At 42.6% G+C, this 24,926-nt stretch overlaps 1 protein-coding gene across 3 annotated transcripts in view; it reads left to right on the forward strand.

Annotated features, from left to right (window-relative positions):
- The window catches only part of LOC138304172 (sulfotransferase 1C4-like), a 239,774-nt gene extending 216,629 nt beyond the window's left edge, over positions 1-23,145 (forward strand). For all 3 annotated transcript variants that reach the window (XM_069244004.1, XM_069244003.1, XM_069244001.1), the window contains one exon: positions 22,352-23,145. In XM_069244004.1, coding sequence (XP_069100105.1) covers positions 22,352-22,444 — 93 coding nt within the window. In that variant the 3' untranslated portion in view covers positions 22,445-23,145. The remainder of the gene's footprint in view (positions 1-22,351) is intronic.
- The last annotated feature ends 1,781 nt before the right edge of the window (positions 23,146-24,926 follow it).

Below are 24,926 nucleotides of genomic sequence, written 5' to 3' on the forward strand. Positions count from 1 at the left end.
ATAGTAAACAAAGGAAAGGTTGTGCAGCTGCCGCTGCTGGTGGAAGGCGACACTCCTCCGCCCTAATGCAGGAGCCGCCCCTGCTTGGCTGATGTCTTTGGTAACAGGCATCATGATGTCACAACTCAACTTTAATACATTATTCCACTTTTTCTTCTGTCATTTTCATATTTGTGACTAGAGATGTCACAACCTGACTGTTACATGGAAATTAGAGACAGGTGCTTGATGGAGCCCTCAGTGCATTATAGTCCACTGGTATCTACTTAGTTGGCAGCCTGCATATGTAAGTTAAATTTAGACGTACAAATAGCTTGACTAACAAGGGCAGGAAATTCGCAAAAGCTGTAATGTTAACCATGGGTAAATATCCTAAAAAGGCCTGTGAGTAGGCGTTCTTGGGTGGAGATGCACTGGAAATTTGGGAACACCCTCAAACCTTTCTCTTCAATCTGTTTATTATTTTTGTAATTTAAATGCAGCACTACAGTATCAACATGAAGTTTTTCTGTAGGGCAGTTACACGTAACATACAATATTTTACAGGTTAATTAATTTCAATATCGTATGGCAATTTAAGGCAAATAGATGTAGGTAATGAGAACCAGTAAATATTTACAGATTAAGTAGTCATGAATAATCACTAAAAATAAGTGAATAACAGAACAAGAACTCTGAGATTTCGGGATTTTACAGGGGTATAAGGTTCACATAAATGTTAGTGAAAAGAGAGTTTAAAAGGGTGAAAACATGCACATTTGATCTCATTTTTTTTACTGAAAATTATTTGTTCCCCCATTTCAGGGCACTCAAACTTCAGTATGATTTGATCCCATAGGTGAGTTTGTGCCCTCCTACATAGTCCCCTTCTCTCCTCTGCATGCAATGCAAGATTGTTGGACAAGGTCCATCTGTGAAGATCATGCCACCATCTGTGTATTGGAGGGGATATTTTGGCCTACCAGTATGCTGCTCTATGTCGCCTGGCTAAAATGAATGCCAGATCTATGAAATTGTTACCCACTTTCCGTACTGTATGTTTCTGGAAGAGCCTCAGCAAACAGGCATCTGTTGTGAACAGTCCCTCGCTAGTCGCTACCCAAAGTGGACTCCATTTGTCCTGTGACACTACTCCCATATGCCTGTATCTCACAACAAGCCCAGGTCCTATGGTAAAAAACAGTCACATCTAGGGCAAACAATATCCTGACTGCTCATCATCCGATGTATCAGTTTAGGGGACATGTTGGTCATATGTAAGTAACTGAATTGAATGTATTTACATCTCATGCTCCTAGAGACCATTTGCGTGCATTTAAGTCTCTGCCCAATTCTCTATTGCTGAGCTGTCTGCCCAATTCTGCCTTCCTTTTATACTTCATGTTCGCACCATAAAGCGTAATTGCAAAACCTCATGTGTTTTCAGCTCCCAAACATTGGATTACCACATATTCTTGACCGGTCAGAAATTGTACAGGTGGAAGGCCGACTTCGTCCACCAGGCTAGTGAGGAACAATAATTCACTGTTTTGAAACATATCACCAACCGTGGACAGGCCAGCCTTAGTTCAGTGGGTTAACATTGGAGGCCAAAACCAGTCTCTGTCAGTTGGAAGTTCCAACAGGGGTATAGTAGGAGCATAAAGCTGACTACGCACAAGTTTTGAAACACCCACAAACACACCACACCTGTCTCAGAGCGACCTCTAGTTGTGTCTGATTACCTTTGCAGGTCCATAATCCTCACCATTAACTCACGTCTTGCTAACCCTGTTCCCATCTGACCTAGTTCTTGAGTGAGTCTACCATCCAGCCATGTAGCCATCCACTGAATCGGGAATACAAAATGAAATATCTCAAGAGTGAGAAACCCCTGTCCACTCTTTGACAGCAGTAGCTTTAGTGTACTTAAAACTACTCTATGTAGTCCCCTGACTAAATGAAGTCTCTCAAGGTCATTACTCTCTCCCTGAACCCAAACACTGGAATACAAATGGGTAAATTACTAAAGTAGTATAGCAGTCTTGAAAGTGTCACCATTTTAGTTTATGCTATCCACTCCATGATTGATGAATTTAGTGATCACCAGAAATTAATGTTGCCTCTTGATTTCCTTATCGCTTCTCCTAAATTATTCAGCATCAAGTCCTCTGGGCTATGATATATCCCCACTCCCAAGTATCAGAATGTGTGTTGTTTCCACCTAATGCCCTAGTGAGCTAATGTTTCAGACCCACTAGTCTATTCAGATCTTAAGGCTAGACACATGTTTTTGGCCAGTTAACGTGGAGACCGGAAAGCTTCCCAAATTCTTCTAAATAGTTCACAGCCGTCATCCCCAGGCCACAGAATTCAAAACAAGTGATCCACATAGAGGGACAGGACATGCAGTCCATCTGAGAGATAGATTCCCCAGTCTCTGTTTTCTCTCTGTAGTATATCAACAAAGGGTTCTGTGGCCAAAGCCAATAGCACCGGGGAAAGTAGTTAACGTCGTCTCCCCCATGGTACATTGCATAGAAGGAGGAAAACACTCCCGTTGTGTGCACTTATTTTGACTCTGGCATGGGATAGAAATAAAGAAGCCAATTCCACTTGATTCAATTTTCTCCTATGTCCATGCACCTAAGTACCACAAAGAAATACTCCCAACTAAGGGTATCACATGCCTTTTCTAAATGAACTGCCAATACTATGGTTGTAAGGTGTATATCTTCTGGTGTTATATTCTCACGGGGCATCTAATATAGATGACTGTGTTTCTAGTAGATATGAAACCATTTTGATCTCTCTGTATTAGGGATGTCATATGTGGATGGAAACGCAGGTCTGGTACCTTACTCAAAATAGTATAGTTTAGTTTCAACATTGATAGTGTTCTGTGGGAGGTCTATCAGTTAGGTCTCTGCGTGGTTTGAGGATAGGAATTATCAATGCTTCATTCGAAGATTCACTCTATCCCAGACCTGTAGCTTTTGAACAATTGAGGTGTCCAGATTGCACTGTATATGCAATAAAACTCCTCTTGTAAGCTTTCCGTGCCACCAGTCTTTCCGTTAGCCAGTAATTCTAGGCCTGCTTATCTTCACCTTATGGGATTTCCCAGCTGGTCAGTAGTCTCCTCTAAAATTGTCTGGAGGACTAGGCTATCTAATTATAATTTACCGTAATAGTCCAAATTGTACATTTTTTCAAGTGGTCTTTTTTGATTTTGTTTAGCAAATGCAGTCCTGTCTCAATGACATAAAAATAACAACCATTACATCAATTATGCTGCCAGAACCTCACAGCAGAACCGCGACGACACAATAACCAGAAATCATTCTAGTTTTCCTCCAGCCTTTCCTCCCCCAGAGGGCACCTCTTTATTAATTAAAACTGCTTCCATGAGCTTGGTCCCCATTGCCCATTTATATCCTTTTGGTTACCTTCAATATATATATATATATATATATATATATATATATATATATATATATATATATATATATATATATATATATATATATATATATTTGTACTGGCACCTCCCCTTGTGTACACATATTCAGTCACGTTGCTTTTGTACCCATTGCTACACTTAGGCCTAAATCATTAACTTACCTACATACCTCATCTACTATGAAGGGGGAAGACTGGTGGCACTCCAAAGGCCCCTCTAATTCCACTTCTAGTGGTTGGGGTGCCCTTTGAAAGGGTAGGGGTTGACATAGTTGGCCCCCTTGACCCTCCTACTGCTTCAGGCAATAGATTTATCTTGGTGGTTGTGGACCATGCCACAAAATATCCTGAAGCCATACCTTTAAGGACCTCTACAGCTCCTGTAGTGGCAAAGGCCCTCCTGTGAATCTTTTCCAGGGTGGGTTTTCCTAAAGAGGTATTATCAGACAGAGGTAGCAACTTCATGTCTGCATACTTGAAAGCAATGTGGAAGAAGTGTGGTGTTACCTACAAGTTCACCACCCCTTACCATCCACAAACAAATAGACTGGTTGAGAGGTTTAATAAAACTCTCAAAGGAATGATAATGGGACTCCCTGAAAAACTCAGGAGGAGATGGGATGTCCTGTTACCTTGCCTCCTTTTTGCTTACAGGGAGGTACCCCAGAAAGGAGTGGGCTTCAGCCACTTTGAACTCCTCTTTGGGTACCCTGTAAGAGGTCCACTCACTCTTGTGAAGGAGGGTTGGGAACAACCATTAAAAGCTCCTAAACAGGACATAGTGAATTATGTACTTGGCCTAAGATCCAGAATGGCTGAGTACATGAAAAAGGCCAGTAAAAACCTTCAGGCCAGCCAGGAGCTACAAAAGCAATGGCATGACCAGAAGGCTGTTCTGATCCAGTACCAACCAGGACAGAAGGTGTGGGTATTGGAGCCTGTGGCCCCAAGAGCACTCGAAGACAAATGGAGTGGACCTCATCTAATTGTTGAGAAGAAGGGTGAGGTTACCTATTTGGTAGACCTGGGCACTTCCAGGAGTCCCCATAGGGTGATTCATGTCAACCGCCTGAAACCCTACTATGACAGGGCTGATCTCACCCTGCTTATGGCAACAGATGAGGGACAGGAAGAAGAGAGTGACCCTCTTCCTGATCTCTTCTCCACCACTGAAGCAGATGCCTTAGTGGAGGGAGTAGTGTTAGCAGATTGTCTGACTACAGAACTGCATCAATCTCCTAAGCCAATTTTCTGACCTCTTTTCACTTGTACCAGGTACAAAATCCTGGTGTGAACACACAATTGACACTAGAGAGAGCCTGCCTGTCAAAAGTAAAATTTATAGGCAGCCTGACCATGTCAGAGACTGCATTAAACAAGAGGTGCAGAAAATGTTGGATTTGGGGGTGATTGAACCTTCTGAAAGCCCATGGGCTAGCCCAGTGGTGTTTGTACCAAAACCTCATACCAAAAATGGAAAGAGAGAGATGAGGTTTTGTGTAGATTACAGAGGGCTCAATCAGGTAACAAAAACTGATGCTCACCCTATACCCAGGGCAGATGAGCTCATTGATACACTGGCTTCTGCCAAGTATCTTAGCACTTTTGATCTGACTGCAGGGTATTGGCAGATCAGATTGGCAGAAGATGCTAAACCAAAGACTGCAGTTTCTACTATAGGAGGGCAATACCAATTCACTGTAATGCCCTTTGGTTTGAAAAATCCACCTGCCACTTTTCAGAGGTTGGTGAACACAGTCCTGCAAGGGTTGGAAGCTTTCAGTGCAGTATATCTTGATGATATTGCTGTCTTTAGCTCAACCTGGGATGAGCACCTGGTCCACCTTTGGAAAGTTTTGGAGGCCCTGCAAAAGGCAGGCCTCACTATCAAGGCCTCAAAGTGCCAGATAGGGCAGGGGAAAGTGGTTTATCTGGGCCACCTGGTAGGTGGAGAACAGATTGCACCACTACAGGGGAAAATCCAGACAATCGTGGATTGGGTTCCCCCTACAACTCAGACCCAGGTGAGAGCTTTTCTAGGCCTCACAGGGTATTACAGGAGATTCATCAAGAATTATGGCTCCATAGCAGCCCCTCTTAATGATCTCACAAGCAAGAAAATACCTAAGAAGGTGTTATGGACAGCGAGCTGTCAGCTTTTGAGGAGCTCAAACAAGCCATGTGCTCTGCACCTGTCCTAAAAAGCCCATGTTATTCCAAACAATTCATTGTTCAAACTGATGCATCTGAGTTAGGGGTAGGGGCATTCTTATCACAACTGAATTCTGAGGGCCAGGATCAACCAGTTGGTTTTATCAGCAGAAGGGTGACCCCTAGAGAAAAGCATTGGTCTGCCATAGAGAGGGAGGCCTTTGCTGTGGTGTGGGCACTGAAAAAGTTGAGGCCATACCTGTTCGGCACTCACTTTATTGTTCAGACAGACCACAAACCTCTACTTTGGCTAAAACAAATGAAAGGTGAAAACCCTAAATTGTTGAGGTAGTCCATATCTCTATAGGGAATGGACTATACAGTGGAACATAGACCTGGGAGTACCCACTCCGATGCAGATGGACTCTCCAGATATTTCCACTTAGACAATGAAGACTAATCAGGTCATGGCTAGTCTTATTGTCCTTCGTTTGGGGGGGTTGTGTAGGAAAGTAACATCTTGCCTGGCATGTTACCCCCATATTTCACTCCATGTATGTTGTTTTAGCCCTTGTGTCACTGGGATCCTGCCAGGCAGGACCCCAGTGCTCTTAGTATGTGCCCTGTATGTATTCCCTGTGTGGTGCCTAACTGTATCACTGAGGCTCTGCTAACCAGAACCTCAGTGTTTATGCTCTCTCTGCTTTCTAAATTTATCAGTGCAGGCTAGTGACTAAATTTACCAATTCTCATTGGCACACTGATACACCCATATAATTCCCTGGTATATGGTACTGAGGTACCCAGGGTATTGGGGTTCCAGGAGATTCCTATGGGCTGCAGCATTTATTTTGCCACCCATAGGGAGCTCAGACAATTCTTACACAGGCCTGCCACTGCAGCCTGAGCGGAATAACGTCCACGTTATTTCAGAGCCATTTTCACTGCACATAAGTAACTTATAAGTCACCTATATGTCTAACCTTCACTTAGTGAAGGTTGGTTGGCAAGTTACTTAGTGTGTGGGCACCCTGGCACTAGCCAAGGTGCCCCCACATCGTTCAGGGCACATTCCCCAGACTTTGTGAGTGCGGGGACACCATTACACGCGTGCACTATACATAGGTCACTACCTATGTATAGCCTCACAATGGTAACTCCGAACATGGCCATGTAACATGTCTAAGATCATGGAACTGTCACCCCAATACCATTCTGGTATTGGGGGGACAATTCCATGATCCCCCTGGTCTCTAGCACAGAACCCAGGTACTGCCAAACTGCCTTTCCGTGGTTTCCACTGCAGCTGCTCACAACCCCTCAGACAGGATTCTGCCCTCCTGGGGTCCAGGCAGCCCTGGCCCAGGAAGGCAGAACAAAGGATTTGCTCTGAGAGAGGGTGTTACACCCTCTCCCTTTAGAAATAGGTGTGAAGGGCTGGGGAGGAGTAGCCTCCCCAAGCCTCTGGAAATGCTTTGATGGGCACAGATGGTGCCCATCTCTGCATAAGCCAGTCTACACCGGTTCAGGGATCCCCCAGCCCTGCTCTGGCACGAAACTGGACAAAGGAAAGGGGAGTGACCACTCCCCTGACCAGTACCTCCCAGGGGAGGTGCCCAAAGCTCCTCCAGTGTGTCCCAGACCTCTGCCATCTTGGAAACAGTGGTGTTGGGGACACAATGGACTGCTCTGAGTGGCCAGTGCCAGCAGGTGATGTCAGAGACCCCCTCTGATAGGCTCTTACCTCTCTTGGAAGCCAATCCTCCTTTCTTGGTAGCCAAACCTCCTTTTCTGGCTATTTAGGGTCTCTCCTCTGGGGAATTCTGCAGATAACAAATGCAAGAGCTCACCAAAGTTCCTCTGCATCTCCCTCTTCGCCTTCTACCAAGGATTGACCTCTGACTGCTCCAGGACGCCTGCAAAACTGCAACAAAGTAGTAAGATGACTACCAGCAACATTGTAGCGCCTCATCCTGCCGGCTTTCTCAACTGTTTCCTGGTTGTGCATGCTCTGGGGGTCACCTGCCTTCACCCTGCACCAGAAGCACAGAAGAAATCTCCCGTGGGTGGACGGAATCTTCCCGCTGCCAACTCAGGCACCAAAAGACTGCAACACCGGTCCTCTGGGTCCCCTCTCATCCTGACGAGCATGGTCCCTGGAACACAGGAACTCTATCCAAGTGACTCCCACAGTTCAGTGATCCTTCAGTCCAAGTTTGGTGGAGGTAAGTCCTTGCCTCCCCACGCTAGACTGCAAACCTGTGTACTGCGTGATTTGCAGCTGCTCTGGCTCCTGTGTACTCTTCCAGGATTTCCTTTGTGCACAGCCTAGCCTGGGTCCCCAGCACTCCGTCCTGCAGTGCTCAACCCTCTGAGTTGGCCTCCGACGTCGTGGGACCCTCTTTTGTAACGCTGCATGGACTCTGCTTCACAAATCCTCCAAGTGCCTGTTGGGGTACTTCTGCGGGTGCTGCCTGCTTCTGTGGGAGCACTCTGAGTTGCTGAGCGCCCCCTCTGTCTCCTACTCCAAGGGGCGACATCCTGGTCCTTCCTGGTCCCCAGCAGCACCCAAAAACCTCTACTGAGACCCTTGCAGCCAGCAAGGCTTGTTTGCAGTGTTTCTGCATGGGAACCCTTCTGCAACCTTCATCGTGACGTGGGACATCTTCCATCCAAAGGAGACGTTCCTAGTCCTCTTCGTTGTTGCAGAACTCCAAGCGTCTTCCATCCGGAGGCAGCTTCCTTGCACCTTCATCTGGGGTTTCCTGGGCTCCTGCCCCCCCTGGACACTGTCGCGACTATTGGGCTTTGCAGGTCCTCAGGTCCAGGAATCCGTTTTCAGTGCACTGCTGGTGTTTGTTGTTCTTGCAGAATCCCCCTATCACAACTATTATGTTCTTTTGGGGTAGTAGGTGTACTTTACTCCTACTTATCAGGGTCTTGGGGTGGGGTATCTTGGACACCCTGACTGTTTTCTTACAGTCCCAGCGACCCTCTATAAGCTCCCATAGGTCTGGGGTCCATTTGTGATTCGCATTCCACTTTTGGAGTATATGGTTTGTGTTGCCCCCAGACCTATCTTCCCCTATTGCAACCTATTGTAATTCTACACTGTTTGCATTACTTTTCTGACTCTTACTTACCTGTTTTTGGGTTTGTGTACATATAACTTGTCTATATTACTTACCTTCTTACTGAGGGTACTCACTGAGATACTTTTGGCATATTGTCATAAAAATGAAGTACCTTTATTTTTAGTAACTCTGTGTATTGTGTTTTCTTATGATATTGTGCATATGATATAAGTGGTATAGTAGGAGCTTTGCATGTCTTCTAGTTCAGCCTAAGCTGCTTTGCCATAGCTACCCTCTATCAGTCTAAGCTAGAAACACCTCTATTCTACTAATAAGGGATAACTGGACCTGGCACAAGGTGTAAGTACCTTTGGTGCCCACTACAAGCCAAGCCAGCCTCCTACACTGATCAAACACACATGTCCAACACATACAAATATTTTCACCTGATGTCATGTACCAGGCTATGAAACCTGTTGTAAAATAAAGGCAAGCAAGCCTGGTGTAAACAAGCCAAACCTACTTCATTCCACATACTTATAACCATACCCAATGGACATATGCAAACCTGTAAGAGCTCTTATTGCCATAAATTGCAAGTTAAGGTAAAGGAGTCAGAACACGTCACACACACATGCACCAGTCATGATGTATCAAGGACTGGAAAAACAATGTGGACCAAGTCATCTAGGTCATTGGTCTTCAGACAACTCACATCATCAGTCATGTATGGGGCAAAGTTAGCTCTGACAAATGTCCCACACACAGTCACAAGATGTCAGAATGTATCAGATATGTGGACAACTAAACTGTGCAGCAAGATGACAATCAGACCTACCTAATCGTACCATTTTTCCATCATTGGGCCCTGACTAAGTGGGTACATCATTATACACACATCAGACATGTCAAGTCTTACATCTGTCTGGAGGATTTTGTGGGCCAAAACATATGTGTTGCTAGCATGACAGGTACACCTATCATGATGCAAGCCCAGATGCACTAACATCACTACTCACATGTGTATGTGAACTTACCACACTAGCACCACATGGGTATCTATTCTGACGTTAGGCTCCCAAACAACCAGGACTCATTAGCCACATCCTTCATAGCAACTGCAAGTATACATTACTATTTGCAATGTTGAATCTTCCCAGAACCTTTCAAATGACACATGATGTTTATACATATCTATCAAGAATGTAACTGTGAATAGGCTACCATTGCATATGTGTAATGCCTACAACAGTATGCCCAAGGACAATACTGTGTGGCCATTTTCCACTCACAGAACATTAGCAAGGTTGTAACATTCCCGACTTCTAATATCAAAATATGTATGCCCATAGAAATGTTGGAACACGTTAAAGGGATCCAACATGCGTGTTGTCTACTTTGATGAGGCATCACAAATGTCTATGTACATCGCTCACTTACCATGCGGGACGACCTTGTAACAGGTGTGAAGATATTAACCTCTGTGTTCCACGTCTAGTCTCAGCATGGGGAGAGAGTGACTCCAGAGTTCTACAATCCCCTTCCTTGGTCATTCTTCAGAAGAGCGAATTTTCTTTACTTGGTGAGAAGACATCCATCCCGAGTCTTCTTGAGGTGGTATTTGTGTGGTCAACCGGAGAAAGTGTAAGTGTGGGTGGCTAGTAACAAATGATATACTGCAAACGATGGTTCTTTACCAACTCCTTTCCATGCGTGATAGTTGTTGTATCGCAACTAGACAGTGATGTAATGTTTAGGTAATGTTGCTTATGTTCTGTTGGGACACTGTGCCTGAGGGCCCCCTTGATATGCCACCCTTCTCAGTGGATATACGTAAGACTAATGTGATATTTGTATATTGTTAACACAAATATACATTTAAAAACTAATATACATTTAATATTGTTCTCAGCGTTTAATCAGCTGTATAACGGATGCACTTCTAATTGAAGTTTCTAAAGTTCTGTTCTAACAGAGACACAATTCTGCTATGTTGGAATTACTTATCTCTTGTCGATTTACTGTATTCTGATGATCAGAATTATAGGTTTTCTCAATATCTTCTTCCTCTAAGCACCAGCCATACCTTTGTCTAGTGTCAACTTCCTTTCCCGTAACGTGTGGACTAACACTTATATTATCGTTTTTACACACAGAAAGGGAAGACATATGCCATACTTTACCATCACTTAGTAACCCTGCCTAAGCTCTTCCCTCCTCTTCCATATCTAACTCACCCAAACCTCAGTTTACTACCATGATCTCCCAAACAACCGTACTAAATTCTCCCTCATTTATTTATCTCACCTTTAACTCATCCAAAACCATTCCTGCTACTAAGATCTCCCTAATCCTTTCCCTCCTCCATTCCCCCTCTACTCATCCCAAGCCTAAATCCTATTACTATAAACTCCCAATTAACACTTCTGGATTCGTCCCTCCTCCACCCCTCCATTACTCCAGTCAATCCAACTAACAAACTCACATATCTGCGGCTCAAATTAACTCATAAAAATACTAAAACTGTACTCATACTTCCCTATACTAATCCACCACTAATTCCTCAGGGGTAGTAAGCTATATAAATACTATTACAGTACAATACAATGTAGGTCATGTGACATGTCAGATGACCATCACAGCCTCACATGCTGCTGACTTATCAGAAAGCATTAGAAAACTAGTGTCCATGTCCTACAATTTTTTACTTGTTAAATGCCATTACGAATTTGAGCCCTTTTTGGATGCAAAGTTATCTCCATTTGCTCGTGCCCTCTTTATCAGGTTTAGGATTGGGTCCCTCCCCCTGTGCTGCCTTACGTACGAATGGTCCAGTTCAACTAATAGATATAAAGGTTGCCCGATGGGTTGTAAAAGTGCAGAAACTGTTTCACACGTTTTCTTCCACTGTCAAGCATATCACAAACAAAGAGCACTTTGGCTCATCCCGCTTTTTAAACAATTAGGAGTTAGATCCTGTCCCCATGCTGAGAGAATTTTAAAAAGCGACCCGTCTGTCAAGATAGCTCTACCAGTGGCAAGTTTTCTCTAGTCTATCTGGAGGTTGAGATTAGCAAGTTTAAGGGATAAAATGGTGTAGTTATTGTTTAGTACTATTTATGTATATTTATCTGACTCGGATGTATGATTGTAGCTTCTATTTGTACAGGACATGGATTTTGGCTTGGGTCCTTACGGATTATTTATAGACCTATGGAACTGTTCCCTTATTTTATGCTGTGAGAATTTTAAAGCGAAAACAATCCACCCAGACAGTTTTCTTAATAGGGGGTAAAAGGGGAAAATTCTTGTATTATTATGATATCTGAGTTCAGCAACTTCAAGGAGCAAGAGTGGGGAACTCATTTTTAGACCTATCTATTTATATTTATCAAATTGGATGTGTGATTGCTCCACAGTATTCAGATATTGGTGTATTATATTTTTTAACTAGTGCTGATTTAGGGAATTATTTTCATTTTTGAGTATTGCCTTTCATTATATTAAGTGATGTTTATTTGACTGCTTATTTCCTGTTTGTTTTTTAAAACCTGTCTTGTTCCTTTTAACTGTACTTTTACCTTATTTTTTTTATCACCTTCGTGCTTTTAGAAGTCCTCTCTTTCTTTGTTGTGTACTGTACTTTAATGGTTTGTTTTTACTCACCGAAATAAAGGTAAATGATGATGAACTAGTGATGAATAGTATATGTCTCACTCTATGTTGCACATAAACAGGAATATTAAGACATTGGAGAGGACAGAGTTCAATAACCTGCACACCTTACCACCATTACATTGGGAGGATCGTAGGTATCTACAATCACCAAAGTTGAAAATGCAGTATACTGGTACACACATGACAGTCACTTGTGCACCATTATATGCAATTGTATTGAGGGAACAACATAGTTGAGTAACATGCCTCTTAATACATTTGTATGTGCACACCTGTGTGCCATAGATGGCTACGGTACATCAATGTGTACACAGTAAATCTGTGACACTTTGCACACCACATTGTCATAGCCAACATCCAGTTTCCACACTCAATCACTTGGTAAAGGGAGAGACAGGTCTGCACTTACCCCCTTGTGGCTGTTGTGCTGCCTTCAAATGCCCATCCAACTCAGGGTAGGCCACCGCCAAAATGTAGGCCATTAGGGGGGTCAGGGTCCGACGGGCAGCCTGTCCTCATTGGGGGGACATCCCTAGATGGGTCTCTGCGGTCTTCTGGGCCCAGCGTCTCAATTCCTCCCACCTCTTCTGACAGTGGGCACTCTGCCGGCTGTGGACCCCCAGGGTCTGCAGTTTGTTGACGATGGCACACCAAATTCACTTTTTCTGATGGGCATTGACCTGCATCGATGACATAGATAAAAAAAAAGTATGTCAGGTCCACATGTACCATACTACAACAGGCAGGGTTATAACTAGGTGGTACAACAAGCCAAACACAGACTGTCATTAACGTCACCTCCACTGATAGGTGGGCATATGCAGTCAGGCCAGATATGAGGTGGAAACCACCAGACAACATGCACCTCCAGCAGCAGCTGTTATGTCATCACATATGACCAGACAGCAAACACAATAGCAAATATGCTTTTTCAGGATGAGTCTCGTATACCAACTACACTAACCTTGTGCAAGAGTCACAAGGTGTGTCAAGGAACAGACATCAAACACTCTCCACATTGTCTCAGGACTCACAGTCTATCACCAAACGTAAGTCATGACCAGGATACTTATTCCATTCTATTACAACTTTGGTACCCTGCAGACATTAAGCACACATTCAGAAACATCAGCCTTTGCTTAGTTTCACGAAGTATAGTTGGGCTAAGGAAATGTTTGTGCACATGGTGCACTTACCTGCTCCTCTGGTGCACCATAGAGCTGTTCATACAGGGGTAGGACCTCCTCCACCAGCTTCTCAAGCTCCTTGGGTGTGAAGGCACCGTTCCTATCAGCTGTAGGACGTGGCATGATTGCTCCCAGAGGCAGTACACAGCAGCTCAAGTTGTGGAATTCCTTCTGGCAGCAGTATCAGGAGTCAAGTGAGGGATGAAGTATGAAATAGCTGTCAAGTCTGCCACGTAAAACACCGTCACTGCCGGCGGACATCATCAATCTGCATGACCGCCAACATGGCGGTCTTTTGGTGGCTGCCACTAAACTCTAGGTCCTCAATCATGATTTTGATCCAAAAGATTTACGCTGCCTGAGCAAAATGTGCTCCAACAGAGAGATAAGCCAGCCTGCCTGTCTGTCCTATTAAGAGTGGGCGGTCAGATTGTTTCTTTTAACTGCCTGGTATATCCTGATGATGAGGCGCAGTAAAAATAAAAAAAATGACCACTCTATCGGAGGTATTTCAGTTGGAGTGGAGGTCTTAAGCTTTTTAGGAGATTGTTTTTGAAAAATGTAAAAAATATTAGAAAAGTTTGACAGGTGGCCGGAATTTTAGATGACGCTGTGTGTCAAACCTATTCTACATCAACAAGAATCGCCAGTTCCTGCCAATGCATTGCTATCTCTGTGGGGCCAGTGGTCAGCACTAGAGGCCAGACTTAATGGAAAAGTACAGTGCACAGCACTGTGCCACCTCTGTGTTTCACCCTGCACAGAAATGCAAAATGCAGCACACATAGAAAAGCAAAAAATGAGGCGAAATGAAAGCATTTTTCCTCGTTGTGCCACTCTAATGCCACCCATCGGTGGTGTTAGATTTTGGCACTGCTTCAGGTTTGCGAAAACTCGTAAATCTGAGGCAGCGTTAAAATGCAATGGGTGTTGCTGTGGCACGCTCTTCCACACAAAGTGCTGCGTGTGAAGGGGCCATAATTACACGGTGGCATTAAGCTACAACAAGCAGCTTAACGCCAACTTGTATATACGCCACAGGACATAGCGCCACCGGAGCATCATGAAAAGTGACGCTCCGGTAGTGCTTGGGGCTCTTAAATATGCCCTGAAATTTTGTGAGTGGAGTAAAGGCAGAGTGACTGACATAAGGTTTGCTTTTACTTCATCTACCAAACCCTGAATCAGGCCCTCTGTCTACAGTGGTACAGTGGCAAAAAAACAATGATCTGGAATGCTACCCCAACATATTGCTGGTGGTTAGACTATTTTCAAGCATTCATCCCATCACCTTCCGGGTGTTTGATTGCCATTAGTATGTCTGGAAACCGGAGATTGGCCCAGCTTTTCAACCTACTGCTATCAATGTTTGTGAATTCCTGAAAGCAGTACATTTGCATCCATTCAAAGATATATATGGGTGCAGATTTAATACTTTTTTGGTAACATGGTCACTATATATATTTAAGTTCCTGAATAATAAAATTAACAAGTTAAATACTCTTTGTGAAATCAGGACGATGAGAAAAACCAACACAGACATAGTAAACCTGACTCAGGACTCCCTAGACCCAACTTCCAAGCCAAGAATGCATGTATTTGGGTAGTGTCACACCTGAAGCACCCCCTGACATTACACCCCTGCTGAGGTCATCATCTCCAGAGCTTCTAACTCTGATTCTATTTTTCGATATTTTTCTGAGGATAGTCATTTTAACACCGTAAGTATTCAACCACACCCCTCTTATTACCACTTTAAAAGTGTTACATTTCCTTAAGGTGTCCCCTTTTAGAGCCCTCATTTTCATCAAAGTAATGATCAATTTGCTCCTCTAAAGACCCCGAAAAGGGCTTGCCCCAGTGCCTCTACCAGTAATTGCCATGTGGATATCTTGGGTGTATATCTCCCCATGCCATTTGCAGTTGCACATGGTCATGATCTTACTCTGTACGGTTCAGATACTCAGCAGAAACAATCTATAACTCCTGTCCTAACTTTATTAAGAACATATCAAACCTTGTATTTTTTCTGAATACAAGAGATTAAAAGGAAAATTCCCGTCTTTTAGGGTACATTTCTCTCCAGACGTCCAGAAACTGCTGTTGTTTTATCCAGGTATAAAATGTCTGGGACATCGTCCTACAAGTAACCCCTGTCAGCTGAGGATCAATCTATCCTAAATAACACCTGGTACCATTTTATAGTTCACTCCTCAAATTCTCCAAGTATGGTTCTTGCTAGTCAAGGAACTTAGGGACTGATTACGACCTTGGTGGATGGAATAGTCTGCCACAAACATGACGGTTATCCCGCTCACCGTTTTTGCAAGTTCCATAGTATATTATGAAACTTGTAATACAGAGAATGGGATATCTGTCACGTTTGTAATGCAGTATCCCATCCACCAAGGTTGTAATCAGCTCCTTAGTCTGTCCCACATTGGGGGCAAATATACTTGAATGTTGACATCCACCTCTTTCAGTATCTCATCTGTATAATAAACCTATCCTCTGTGTCTAACTGGGAAGCGGTACGATCCAGAATAGAACCCCTCTCTATTATGACAAGTATAAAATGTCTTTTAGTTGTCTTTACCATTTACAGCATAGTTTCTGCAATTAACGGGACATTAACTCTGTGTCCTGGAGACAGGCGCCTTGCATTGTCCTGCTCTTTAAATAGGAGAAGGCCTTATACTTCTTGGATGCCAACTCTATCTCATTCCATGGCAGAACATTTTTTTGGAATGCAATTCACCCTTGAGGACATCACATCAGGCACGAGTCCCATTGCCTGCAGTAAGCCTCGAGAGTGGTATCTCTCTCTTGTCGCCAGTGTTGTAGTGCAGTGTAAAATATAAGTTGAGTCTTGTAACACCTATTAACTTTTCCCAAATATACATTCCAACAGGACCCATTCCAATAACTATGTGACAGACTGTGTCCTATAGGTACTTCTGTTCACCGTACTATGTGGTAGGAGTGGGTGATAAATTCTGCTCCGGTGGCAGATTGGCAGAATTTTGGCCCCTCCACGTTACACTTTTCGGCATCACTCATGTTGCTGATTTTTTATTCATGCACAACTTGCCAATGGTAACTTGGTAAGTGCGAGTGAGAATTGGCATCCTCTAGCATGATTTATGGGCACTAGCAGGGCAACCAGTGTGATTTTCTCACTGCAAATGGTTGTGGGAGGTCATGAACATTCGTGGTGAGAAAGCTGCTGCTTGAGTAGTAAATCTACTAGAGAGGCAGAAAAATCAACTCAAGCATAGTGCCATTTGTGCTGATTTTTCAGCACAGAACAAGTTCCTGGTAAAATCAGTGTGACATGCAGATTTCTGCCCGTTTGCAGAGCTCCACCAAGTTGTCAAGTAACTCCACAGAATTCCATGGAGTGAAACTCTATGAGTTATGACCACCCCCAATCTGGGGGAAGTGCCCTCTGAGTCTTATTCTGCTGGTGTGTGTTCATGCTCTGTGTTCAGTGTCAGCTTTGTCTGGTCTCTATATTTAGTAACCTCAGATACAACTTCCTCTCTTTCCTTGAATGTGTGTTCTGTTGTTGAGTGTTCCCTCAGATACCATTGCTGAGGCACTTACACAAAGGTGCCAGCATTAGGATATTGAATCATAGATGCTACATGCAAAGAAGGAGTAAACAATAAGCATGGAGGTAATGACACTTGGTCATTGACATTAGAGCATACACACAGGGAAACTGCTGCATGGTCCTAGACATTGGAACACCAACACAAGCACACTGTGAGGGACATATGGGCACAGGGACAAAGGAATATCAGTACTGACAACGAAACACCCAGCAATAGGGCAGTTCATCACTGCCACTGAGACACAGCCACAGATACTGTGTGGCATGGAAATGTGACATTCAGAAAATGACACAGACATTGATTGGAGATACCACCACAGGGAAACTGATGCAGGGACACAAAGGTAGTCAAAGAGACACATGTGGACACAGGCAACAACACTGGCATGGGGATATTGACATTTGGACCCTGATATAGAGGTACTGAAAGACAGACTTACACTAAAATTACATTATTGACACTGTAGCACTTGCAGCTGGGAACTAGGGCTACACTGATACACAGGCACTGACACAGGCACTTAAACTTACACAAGATCACTGGCTCAGAGGCACTAATGCATGGATACAACCAAATGGAGACAACACTTGGACTATAGACATAAGGCGAAGCAAGTTTATTGTCGCATCTAAACAACATTCTTTAACAGCATCAAGAAGGCAAAATGTTAGCAAGTGCGGATCATCAGCAATATTTCCTAACCTTCTTGCTTGAGATAGTGTGGCAGCCTGTCAGCAATGACTCCTTGGTCCTGCCTAAAATAATCCCAATCTCTGCCTGCTACAGTCTAGATTGACAGAATACAACTTTGATTTATAGAAATAGTGAAGGAACATGCTTTCTACTGCCACAGTTCAGTGGGGCTTCAGTGAAGCTAAACCTGGTGCATGTGGAGGTTGCTGAACATATAGGCTGTCTAGGTTTGATTCCACCACATGCCTTTTTCTTCCACCACCCTAACCTTTCTGCCTCTTTTTCTTACTCTTGCAGTTCGAGACCTTTTTTGTCCCTGTGCTCAGTCTTTGTCATAATTTTCCAATGTTTCTATTCCTCCTTTTTTCTTTTCTGCCCATCTTGCTTTAGGTCTGGTTCAAAATCTGATGACGAAAATAAAATCTGGCTCCAGAAAGATAAGTGCCAGTGCTCGACAGCTGAAACCAACTACCCAAATTAAGTACTGAGTACAGTGCTCTGAAACGATGACTGGGAAGCTGCCTGACATGTTCCTGCTTCTTTAAGTAGTAGAAGAGGGCCTAATACCACACTCACTCCCTCAACTATGCCCATGCTCCCCAAACATTATATGCTTACCTTTTCTATCTCTCCTACTGACTGTTCCTTTGAGGTTTCTCTTGCTGAAGAGGATTTGAAACTGTCTTAACAACCAATTAGCCTTACTTTTCCCCAAAAGTTTCTTGAGGGAGGGTACACAGGCCTATGCATACCCAATTATGCTCTGGTTAGTTTTCTGCAATTTTACTGGAGGTATGTATGTGGAAAATATCCTTTAACATAGGTTTCATTAACATTTCACAGGTTTCCTTGCTCACTGTGCTCTAAAAGGTACCATTTACTATTTATTATCACTCATAGAGGTACATGTGGAATGACAGTAACAATTAAAATATATTGTATTCTTTAAAATCTCATCATATTGTGCCTTTAATTAAACCAATTGTGGAGGAATCTAACGAACGTCAAACACTGAGAACCAAAACCCTCTTATAATTATTATTGGGGTCATGCCCCCCTTTAGTCATGCTCATATATTGAAATGAGATCACATTTTCACAATGCAATTGGGTAGGTTATACAATTCATAACTCCATGGCCAGCGCAGATCAGGGCACATTATCAAAATAACAATATAATCACCCAATAAACTATCTTCAACATGATAGAGGGGCATTAGGAGTACTCAGATATGGGTCCTCTTATTAACGCCTCAATAAAGGGGATGCACTCTAAACTCACTGCATGAGTGCAATGTCAATAGAGCCCCACAGCTTGGTGTGGCCAGTGTACCATGCAACTTAAAATCAGAAGGTGATGAAGAGGTCAAACGGGGCAGTTGTCCCACTGAGTCACTATGGAGTGTTTTTAAGGCTTCCTCCTTCTTCTCTGAGGAGAGCTTTCAGCCTCAGACTACTTCAAAACTGATCCCAGCCATTGCTAATACGCATGGGGGTGGGGGTATTTCCGTTTTATTGTTAATGCCCTCCTGGTGAGTAAGAGAGACAAGTCCACACATTTATATTTTATATTATATTTACTCTACTCTACTGTGCTTTATCCACTTTACTCCATGCCACTTCATTCCACACAATGCCATTCTACAGCACTCCATGCCTTGCAGTTCACGCCACCGCTCGCCACTCCAATTGAGTCTACACCACTCTGCACCACTCAAGACAGTGACACTCTGAGTCACTCAACTCCACTTTATGTCACTCTACTCCACTGTACGCTGCTCTGCTTTATGCCAGTCTACTCTACTCCAGCACATTCCACACAATGCCACTCTATGCCAACCCATTTCATGCCACTCCATGACATTCTCCTTCCCTCCTTTATACACCACTCCACACAATGGCAGTCTCTGGCTATCTACGGCTCTTTACTCCACTCTAGGCCACTCTACTTTATGCCACTCTGTTCAACGCCACTCCATTCCACACAATGGCACTCTATGCCCCTCCACTACAAGCCACTCCGCTCCACATGCTGCCACTCTACTTTACTATAAACCACAACTCTATGCCACTCTACACTACTCCACTGTATGCCAATCTGCTCTGCACCACTCAACCCTACTCAATTCCACAATACGCCACGCTATGCCATACCACTCTACCTCTCATCACTCAAATCTACACAACTACCTGCCACAGTACTTTACACCATGCCACTCTATTCCACCCCACTCTGTTACTCTACTGGGCACCATTCCACTCTACATCACCGTACAGCACTCTACTCCATTTTGTGCCACTGTACTCCAATCTACAGCACACTGCTTCACACCACACAATGCCACGCTACAGCACTCTATGCCACTCCACTTCAAGCCACTCCACTCTATACCACTCCACACAATGCCACTCTATGGCACTCTACTTCACTCCACGCCACTCAACTTTATGTTACTCTACTCTTCTCCATTCCACACAATGTCATTATACGACACTATATGCCACTCAACTTCAGGCCACTCCACACCACTCCACTCTATGTCACTGTACACCATTCCACTCCACTCCATACAAAGCCATTCTATGCCACTCTACTCCACTCCACTGTATGATTTGTTTTCCTCGTTTTCAAATTTATAAAGTGTCTTTGTAAGATTGTACTATTCCAACTGAAATCAGGTGGTTTTGGTCAGCAGGCTTTATCGATTGGTCTGTTAAAATGTCATTCACATTTTGCTTCCACCCAACACAGCAAACGGCATGGAGCAATGGTTCAGCTTCCTTTAGCTATTGGCTGCCTTCACTTTGAGTGATTGCACAAAGCTTGTGGATGTTGTTCACATTAATCTAAGTTCCTTTCTCATCAGTGAGAAACCTGGTTCCCAGTGTACTTTTTCATTGTAGTTGTTTTTAATATTAACTTTAAATAGCAACTATTGAATTTGCCGGCTCCTTAAATGCCCATTTGGATGGTGATTTATTTTCTGCCTCTTTTGTTATAAAATGATTCTGTGGCATTGTAGCTACCTGCAGTTTGGGAGCTGTTGATTTAGTTGTGTCGCCTTCGGAAAAAACAGTAAAAATGCATAGTACAACTGAAAGGATTTTAACTAAAATCTTTAAATAAATATATCAGTGAATATTTGTTTATAATTTTGCATTTTCATCGCTCATATGGAGGCAATGTTTTGGTGGTAAAATGCTTTCTTTTTTCCAGCACAATCTTGCAATAACAAACAAAAATGAAATGAACCACTGTATCAGCCTGTCAAAGCCAGACCAATTGATTTTGCCAATGCTTGTCATTATTATTGTCGCTTATTGCTGTTAGTGTCAACACTATCACTGTTACCAGGGCGGTCGAGGTCAACAAAGTTATGATGCAGTACGTTCTGATATTACACAGTCTGGGGATGATGTTGGATCTAGAGCCAAAGGAGGAGATTGCACTTTGTTTACGCCCTGCTGCATCATGATCAACATGAGACAATGGATAACATTTGCTATCTCTTTTGCCTTTATTTTCACATGCATATCAACCTTGATGCAGCGTTTACAGTTGATTGGGGCTGAAATAGACTCATTCTTGCTATATATTGTTCCTTATGGAACACTCTGTTCAATAAGGAAATGCTCCTTTAAAAAAAAAAGAAAATGGTCTTAGAACCTGGTAATCTCGCTTGAGTGGTTGAGTACTTTTGTGAACAATAATGAGCTTTATTTCCTCAAAATCATGTTGCACATCGAAACAGATTTGTGAGCATGAGCCTTTACAAGTTAGCTCCAAAACCCAAATATGCTGCGAGAGGAGTGGTAGAAATCACAAAAGTGGGTAAAGGGCTACAGAGAAAAACAACGAAGTTAGAGAAACGAATCAATGTGATTCAAGGAAAAAAAAACTCAAAATAATAAATACTCTTCATAATGAAAAATACAAGGCACTGTATGTGTCAGGGCAGTTTATTTGAAAGTGATTTCACCATGTATGGTTTTTATGAGCATTACAAAGAAGCAGTCCAGACCACAAATAACATGAATCCCATCATAGCATGCTATGCTATATGATGTAACATGTGCTTCTGCTACATTGGTAACTTTCACTAACTTAAAGCAACATGGTCAATGGAGCAGAAGCAAATTCAAATGTCAAATTTCTATTAACTTGAACTCCAGTGGAGGTTTGAATCATATAATCATATGAGTTGTACTACTAAAAGGATTTGTTTAAAAATTGCTAGAGGAGGAAGGGAATGGTCATTAATATGGTTTTTACCCACAACCATGACAGCAGGTAGTGAAATACAATGGAATTGTTCTGCTAGTTGCCCCTTTTTTCCCAAAATAAATAATGGTGATACCTTTGCACTGTAAAGTTCTTAAGTGTAGTTATTGTTACATGTATTAGACCATTTGAACAAACCACCTGCCCCATCACTGAGGTGAGCCTATTTTACAGGCTTCACTTGAAGCGCTCCAAGAGGTAAGATGATCTGTCTTTCTTCTCTCGCCAGGAGAAGTCGGAGATTGGAAGAACCATTTCACTGTGTCACAGAACGAGGCCTTCGATGAGGATTATCAGCACAAAATGGCGGGAACGACGTTGACCTTCCAGATGGAGATGTGATCAAAACAGTGTCTTGTAAACATGAGCCAACAAATCCGGATGCAAAGATATCTGAATTAGAGAGTGATGACTACAAAACCACCCTTTTTTCCATCTGTGTGGGGAGACACTGTAGGACAGGCAGGTCACATGCCCAGCATTCTGGCGGCAAACCAATTAAGAGAGGGGCTGCCTTTTCCCAAGACTATTTAGTTTACTATGTGATGTAAAAAAACAACTAACTCATTAATCATGTCTTTGTCAAAAAGCTTGTATTTTACAAATAATCTCTCTACGGTTGAGCCAATTTATTAACAGAGGTAGACAGTAATTTATTTGAATCCGTGTATCAATGTAAAACCTTTCTTTCTTTAGTCAACGATCAGTACAGAAAAAAACACCATTTAATATATCTCTAAGGTGGCCCTAAATTGCTGTTGGACACTTTTAGTCACAAATCATTAAAAAAACGGCATTCTCTATCCAAATACTTGTACTAATGCAACTTGCACCAATCAAAGTATCATTAAATTTCAGTGACATACCCATGTGTATCTTCATACAGCATTAAGTTAATGCTATCACTCTAAACCTCCCAATCCTGATAACCAGTCTTCAGTTTAGAATTGACTAAAATCAGCAGTTAATCTGTGCAATATGATAACCACATTATAGTGTACTAAATAAAAGGTTGCTCCAACATTGAAGTTTTGGACTTTGTCATTGGTCAATGTGCTTTTTTAATACATGGGATTCTACAAACACCAGTCACTAATTTCTTTATAATCAACGATTTGTGACACACCAAGTCTCCGTTTATGAAGAAAAAAAGTCAGATTTGGACTATTTTAAGGTTATTACAATTGAATTATGCCAGAGCCAGCAGCTGAGGTGAAATTAAAGTCAGTTTAGGGAGCGTAATTGACATAGCTTCTTAAAAGCAACAAATGGAGCTTTGCTTTTCTTCTGCTGTATTTTAATAGCTTAGAATCACAAGCAGAGATACTAGGTCTATTTATTGCACTCCTTATATAGAGGAAAGCTAGAATCTTTCTGCATGTTGCTACACGTTCCGAGCTACTGCAGTTTAAAAAAAAAAAAAAAAAGCTGACGTATTAAACCATTTCTAATATCTGTTTGCAACAAATGTCTAACAGGTTTTTAATGGTGTTTAATTTTCCACTGCTGGTTTTATTTTTATTCTTCATGTTTGCAAACATGGTCGCTTTTTCATATGTAAGAGCTATTAACACTAGTAACTTTGGAAGCTGCTCGATACTTTAGCTTTTGACTATCACTGTTATGTACTAAATATAGTGCTTAATTTGTGCTTGTTGTTTCCGAGTACCGGCTCTTATTTTTGAGGGCCGGTGCTTAGTCTTCTGCCTCAAACATTTGCTGCGAGCAAAAGACACGTTTGGTAAAGACGGAGGAGGAGAAAAACGAAAAAGCATCACAAGAGAAAGCAGAAACCTGCAGGTGTGAGCTGAAGGGGCAGAGAGTGGCTTTAAATGGATTGAAGAGGTCAGATATGGCATTGAGATTACGCTGCCTCAGCATTCCGTGTTCGCAGATTTAATTGCAGCAACTGTGTGTTTAAGAGGAGGGCTTTGAGCACCGGCACCTTTTTATTTACAAATTAAGCGCTGACTAAATATGACATTTACTTTATTTTTGGCACATTTCTGATCTCTCTTCTAAAAAGGAATCATATTTTAATATTTCATGGTCAACTTGGAATAGTTTTAACCGAAATTAGTTGAAATGTTTTAACTGAAATTATAAATCTGGAATGTTGTCTTAAATGTGAAGGGATGGTTAATTGGCGATCAATGCACTCTTTTGCTCACAAACTCGAGTCAGTTTATCATTTTCTGTGGTAACGCTGATCTCGGTTGGAGGACCTCCATCCTAGGATAGCGGTCTAGTAGTTGAATGTGGGAGAGGAATGATAAATTTCCTAGCTATCGTGAAGGAAAGTTTCAATTCTATTAAGGACACGGAGGCGAGGATTATGCAGTTCTTTCTTCACTTTTTATTAATAGCAGGTTCAAAGTTCAACACGGAAAAAACAAAAACCACAACTACCATGAGACCATCGTCATGGCAACCACAGTCCAATGAACATCAATAACCCCGACGGTATAAATGCCCAACAAAGACGTCATCCGCCCTCGACTTCACTGCGAAGAGACGTCCAAGATTCATGTGGCCGTCGCCTCCGGACCTAAGAGAAATTGTACAGAATGTCAGATCATGTAAAATAAACGTAAGCATTACAGCCGAAGTCAAAACAAGAAGCAATCAAGAAATAAACCATATTAAATAGGATGCACAAATGTAGATTAGAACATGAATAGTTTGCTTTCAAGCTGGGAGAAAAACCCCTGCAAGCCCATAGCAGTATATACCGAGAACAATCTCAGAAAAAACATAGTGAGATATACCACCTTGGAAAACGAGATCCAACCAGTCCACTTTAG

This window comes from Pleurodeles waltl, chromosome 7 (assembly GCF_031143425.1).
Source record: "Pleurodeles waltl isolate 20211129_DDA chromosome 7, aPleWal1.hap1.20221129, whole genome shotgun sequence".
Classification (NCBI taxonomy): domain Eukaryota; kingdom Metazoa; phylum Chordata; class Amphibia; order Caudata; family Salamandridae; genus Pleurodeles; species Pleurodeles waltl.